This window comes from Podarcis erhardii (assembly GCF_964252035.2).
Source record: "Podarcis erhardii genome assembly, chromosome: 14".
Lineage (NCBI taxonomy): Eukaryota > Metazoa > Chordata > Lepidosauria > Squamata > Lacertidae > Podarcis > Podarcis erhardii.
The window spans coordinates 16,250,789-16,256,788 of record NC_138503.1 but is presented as its reverse complement, the minus strand read 5'-3'; the positions used below and the strand labels follow the sequence as shown (position 1 = coordinate 16,256,788).

The window sequence follows — 6,000 nt, the reverse complement described above, 5'->3', positions numbered from 1 at the left end:
TCTTACTTGCTTTCCCCCTCCTCATTTTATTAAAAAAACTTTTCCTTTTTTTATAAAAAAATCTTTCTCGCTTTATTTAACCATTTTTAAAGCATTGTGATGCAACTCAAGAAATCACCTTTTGCATGTACAGTGGTACCTCAGGTTACATACGCTTCAGGTTACAGACTCCGCTAACCCAGAAATAGTGCTTCAGGTTAAGAACTTTGCTTCAGGATGAGAACAGAAATCGGGCTCCGGTGGCGCAGCGGCAGCAGCAGGAGGCCCCATTAGCTAAAGTGGTGCTTCAGGTTAAGAACAGTTTCAGGTTAAGAACGGACCTCCAGAACGAATTAAGTACAGTGGTACCTCGGGTTAAGTACTTAATTCGTTCCGGAGGTCTGTTCTTAACCTGAACAATTTCTGTCCTCATCCTGAAGCAAAGTTCTTAACCTGAAGCACTATTTCTGGGTTAGCAGAGTCTGTAACCTGAACTGTATGTAACCTGAAGTACCACTGTACTAAAAAATAAAAAAGGTGGGAAGTGTTTCCCCCCGCATTAAAAAAAAAGCAAAAACAAAGAACACCACACTAAGCTTTACTTGCAGAAAGTTGTTCACATTCTTGGGCAGGAGCAAAAAATAATAATATAGGCCTTAGGTTAGCTGCATTGATTTAATGCCTTAGTTAGGCGGTAAGAGCAGAGGTAGAGAGACTCTCCCCGCGCTGCATTAGGAGAGCCTGGGGTCGCCCTGACTCCTTTTGATCAAGTCTCTGTGAAGGATGAGTGTCATGCCCTCTCCCAGCCAGCTGTGAGGGGTCTGCCCTGTGACTGGAGGGGCATGCCGAAACACTCCCCTCCGGAGCGCTGAGGTGGGAGCATCCTGGAGAGGTGAGAGAGAGAGGCAGTCACAACTTAGGAGTGGAGGTTTCTGGAGGAGGGATCTGATTTCACTCCCCTGTGCTCACTGTAAGCGCACATCAGGCGTGGAGGTGCTCTCTGCTTCAGACAAGGGTAAAAAAGACCAAGGCGTGTGATGATTCTGCCTCCCTTACTTGTACAGACAGGAATGTTTCCTGGTTCTTCTTTGTACAACTCACAGCAGAGGGGATGGGAAACTGTTTTATAGCGCTCAAAACACATGCTCCGTAAGAATGTCGGAGGTAAGGAAAGTTCTTTTGTAGTTTGTGCATGGATTTGGGTTGTCTTCCCTCCCAACTCCCCCTTCCCCGCTTGCAAGCTCTTGTGCTATAGAAATAATGCTATTGGCTGTAATTGCTTCATTATCCTGGGATAGCAAACAATAAGATTTCAAGGTGCTACACACTACTCGATTTCTTATTTGACTGATACCTTGTGTTTTGGAATTATCTGTTTGCTTAACAGACTGAGCCTAAGCAGGTTTGCACAGAAATAACCCCATTGATTTATTTCATCTTTTTTTCCCCCTTTTCTTTTTAAACTGATTCAAAGTAAGTGTGCTTTGCACAGCAAACCTTACTTACGAAACGCTGGCCTTCTGGACAAAATGTATCCTAAACGATGAGATTGCCTTCCTTTGCCTATAAGTTATTGGAAAATCATTGTGATAAAGCAGAATCGGACCGCCAATTAATCTTTCCCCCGTTGAAGCATCAGGAGCTGTAAATCATGACGACCTGACAATGTTTAATCGTACAGGTCCTAGTTGTACATTAATAGCTATAAAAGTCATGATTTGTGACTTCAGTGTGTTCTGAGTCAAGTGCTCTAAGCAAATACATTATCATTATTGTGATGTTAAAAAAAAAAAAATGCACAGGAGACCAGACACTGCAATTTTGCAAAGAAAGTTTCTTTGGGAATCAGACCAGCAATGGTGTGTACCTTTTGTATATATAGTTCATTGCTGACCATAACGTGTCTTGCAAAATAGGCATTGGGGGGGGGGGAGTCCCCTGTCACAAAGTTGTTGTTTGTTGTTTGTGCTTTTAAAATACAAGAAGAACTAGAAGACTAAATCATTACATCCATCCCAGACTGGCAAACACCGACGTATCTTTTGGGGTTTTCTGTCCTTTGTCATTTCATTCCGTAAAAAAGCACCATGACAAAACTGTCAAAACAGACTCTTGTGCTGTCTTGCTGGCATAGCGAGAGAAATATTTAATTTTACTTTCCTGCTCAGTGAACACACCAAGCCTCTTGCCACCATCCCATTCCTTACCTTTTAAAAAAACATTTGCTTTAAAATAAAAACAATTACCCACCAATTGAAAATGTTTGTGAGAAAGAAAGGGGGGGAGCAATTTTATACAGATGTGTTCCACACGCGATAACTTTGGATTCTTGGGAAAACAATTGTTTTCTAGTTATGGAGACAGAGAAAATACGTTTCTGCTTAACAGCACCCAAGTTAGGTATGGAAGGCTGGTAAAATATGAACATTAATTGTTATTTTTGAAAAGTGGAAGTGGGGAGCAGGATTTATAAATTGTACCACTGTTTTTTTAGGTTGAGCTTGCTGCTAAAGTGTGTTAGCAATCTCTCTCTCTCTCTCTCTCTTTTTGATCATGCAGTTCTTTGGCTCCTTGAACCTTGGGAGGTGATTGTTTGTCTTATCTTCTGGTGAGCTAACTCTGCGCTGTGTTGCAAAACCTTGAGGCATGTTGTGCTCCTTTTTACTGTTCCGGGAGCCTGCAACTGAAGTCAGGTTCATTAGTTTCACTGATGGCACATCAGTGCGCGGCTGGTGTTGCCGCTTCCTTCCAGCTAGACCCCAAGCATGACTGGGGCTGCCTTGGTTTGGATAAGCTTGTAAGGATTTGTCAGCCAGATGTGACAAGATTGTCAAGAGGCGAGTAAAGGAGGAGATCTGATATTAATCAGTGCATAGCTCGGAGCCAAACTTTCTCAAATGCAATGTAGCAACATGTTCTTCTCATTTACTGTGCCTCTTTTGTGGCTACAGATCTGCCACTGTGCGCCTCTGACGGTTAAAGGGAATGCCAGCTAATCGTATTTAATTGTAAAGATGAAAATTGTGGGTGGGGTGCGGAAAATGAATGTATCTTGCTATCCATTAACTTGCTTTTTTTAAAAAAAAGGAAAAAATTATAGTGCAGGTTGCAGCTGTTTACACACAGACACTCAAACAGAGCGAAAGTCCTGGGATCTCTCTTTTTGCAAAGTAGGCGGCTGTGGCTACCCATTGTAACGCTGGGATCACAGCACAAATTGCCAGAGATGCATCCCGTCTTCAGTCACTGGATGTTGATTTTTAGGGATAGCGACAGGCCGTGTGGGCTGCTCTCCCTCTTTGACTCTTGAGGAGTAGAGTTAATCCGTTTAATTAGTTTGGGAAGGGACATGCCTCGCCATCGCTGCGTTGCCTCGGTGGACTCTTCCGAGACTGTGCACATTTAACCTCAAATCCATTATGTACAGTGGTACCTCGGGTTAAGTACTTAATTCGTTCTGGAGGTCCGTACTTAACCTGAAACTGTTCTTAACCTGAAGCACCACTTTAGCTAATGGGGCCTCCCGCTGTTGCTGCGCCGCCGGAGCACGATTTCTGTTCTCATCCTGAAGCAAAGTTCTTAACCCAAGGTACTATTTCTGGGTTAGGGGAGTCTGTAACCTGAAGCGTATGTAACCTGAAGTGTATGTAACCCGAGGTACCACTGTACTAGGTAGCGCCGCTTCTCCCAAATTCAGCTTCCTTTCTCATTTATAGTTCGCTGGTGCGATTTATTTCTTAACTGATGCTGTATATTTTAGGATGGAGTGAGCTGGCAGATTAAAAAAAAAACCCGTAGGAACTTGTGAATCTGCCTTATCGTCTTTAATCGTAAAGAAGAAAGTTGTGGGTAGGGTGGGGGAAATGAATGGATCTTGCCTTTGTCCATCTAACTCTGTATTGTCTGCACTGATTGGCAGCTACTCTCCAGGATTTCAGGCAGGGAGACCCTCCCAGCCCTACTCGAAGTTGCCGGGAGTTGAACCCGGACCGCCTGCATTCCAAACAGATATTCTACCATTAAGCTATGGCCCATTCGCAAAATATTGTGATTACTACTACTACTACTGGGACGCGGGTGGCGCTGTGGGTTAAACCACAGAGCCTAGGGCTTGCTGATAAGAAGGTCGGCGGTTCGAATCTCCACGACGGGGTGAGCTCCCGTTGCTCGGTCCCTGCTCCTGCCAACCTAGCAGTTCGAAAGCACACCAGAGCAAGTAGATAAATAGGTACCGCTCCGGCGGGATGGTAAATGGCATTTCCGTGCACTGCTCTGGTTCGCCAGAAGCGGCTTAGTCATGCTGGTCACATGACCTGACCCGGAAGCTGTACGCTGTACGCTTTATTGGCTCCCTTGGCCAATAAAGCGAGATGAGCGCCGCAACCCCAGAGTCAGCCACGACTGGACCTAATGGTCTGGGGTCCCTTTACCTTTACCTTACTACTACTACTACATCCTTCCCCAAGGTTCCCAATATGAAATTCTAAGGAACCATGTGATGTTCCATAGTGGGCACATCAAGCGATAATGGGAGGATTGGTCTATCAATGCTGGGTAGCAACAACATATCCTCCAACATTTCTCTGATGGAAATAGAGACGTCCTATTCCATCATCTTTGTCATACTCCGCCCATCCGATTGGGTTGCCCCAGCCACTCTGGACAGCTTGCAACATAAAAAAACCATAATAAAACATTTTTTTAAAAAACTTCCCTATACAGGGCTGCCTTCAGATGTCTTCTAATGGTTGCATAGTTACTTATCTCCTTGGCTCTGGGGGGTCGCATAACTCCTTCCCCTCCAACATTTCTGCGATGAAAATAGGGGTGTCCAAAAGAAAAGCGGGACATTCCGCAATCAAATCAGAAGCTGGGACGGTTTCTGTAAATCCAGGACTGTCCCTGGAAAACAGAAACACTTGGAGGGCCTGTCCTCTAAATCTTTTGAGTATTATTACTATTATTATTAATGGGACGCGGGTGGCGCTGTGGGTTAAACCACAGAGCCTAGGACTTGCCGATCAGAAGGTCGGCAGTTCGAATCCCCGCGATGGGGTGAGCTCCCGTTGCTCGGTCCCTGCTCCTGCCAACCTAGCAGTTTGAAAGCACGTCAAAGTGCAAGTAGATAAATGTACCGCTCCGGTGGGAAGGTAAACAGCGTTTCTGTGTACGGCTCTGGTTTGCCAGAAGCGGCTTAGTCATGCTGGCCACATGACCCGGAAGCTGTACGCGGGCCCCCTCAGCCAATAAAGCGAGATGAGCGCCACAACCCCAGTTGGTCATGACTGGACCTAATGGTCAGGGGTCCCTTTACCTTTACATCATTATTATTATTATTATTATTATTATTATTATTATTATTATTATTATTATTTTACTGCTGCTGCTGCTGCTGCTACATTCTTCCCCAAGGTGTCCAGTATGAAATTCCAAGGAACCTTATGAAGTTCCATATTGGGCACATCTAGCCATAATGGGTGGATTGGTCTGTCAATGCTGGGTAGCTACAATGGATGGGGCCACAGTGAATGTAGCTTCTGTATTCAGAGGTAGTATGTAACCTGGACTACCAGATACTGTGGACAACCAACAGGGACTGAATCACCCCCTTCATGCCTTCCTTTTTAACTTGCAGAGTAATTTCGCTTGCCACCATTAGAAGCAGAATGCCTGCCTAAAGGAATGAGTCTCAGGGTTGTGGGTTCAAGTCCCATCCCACATTGGGCAAAAGATGCCTGCATTGCAGGGGTGAGACCAGATGACACTCGTGGTCCCTTCCAACTCTGAACAATAGCAGTGGCACCATTAGTGTAGGCCAGGCATAGGCAAACTCCGGCCCTCCAGATGTTTGGGACTACAATTCCCATCATCCCTAGCTAACAGGACCAGTGGTCAGGGACCACTGCCCAGCAAAGGCAAATTGTGTGACTGCCTTGGGACAGCTGAGCAAGAACGAGCAGCTGTGTTCCTCCTTTCAGTTCGTTATAAGAAATGTTCCTTTCCAGGGGGGCATCTCAACCT

General features: G+C 45.2%; 1 protein-coding gene across 2 annotated transcripts in view; it reads left to right on the top strand.

Moving 5' to 3' along the window:
• The first annotated feature begins 712 nt into the window (after positions 1 to 712).
• Positions 713 to 6,000, top strand: part of BNC1 (basonuclin zinc finger protein 1) — a 36,909-nt gene continuing 31,621 nt past the window's right edge. The window contains exon 1 of one of the 2 annotated variants that reach the window (XM_081838833.1): positions 713 to 871. Coding sequence is in view for 1 of the 2 variants with exons in the window: in XM_081838832.1 (XP_081694958.1) it covers positions 1,135 to 1,143 (9 nt within the window). In the remaining variant the exon portion in view is untranslated. Of the gene's footprint in view, positions 872 to 898; positions 1,144 to 6,000 lie in introns of those variants that run through there. The other variant, XM_081838832.1, reaches the window with a different exon arrangement.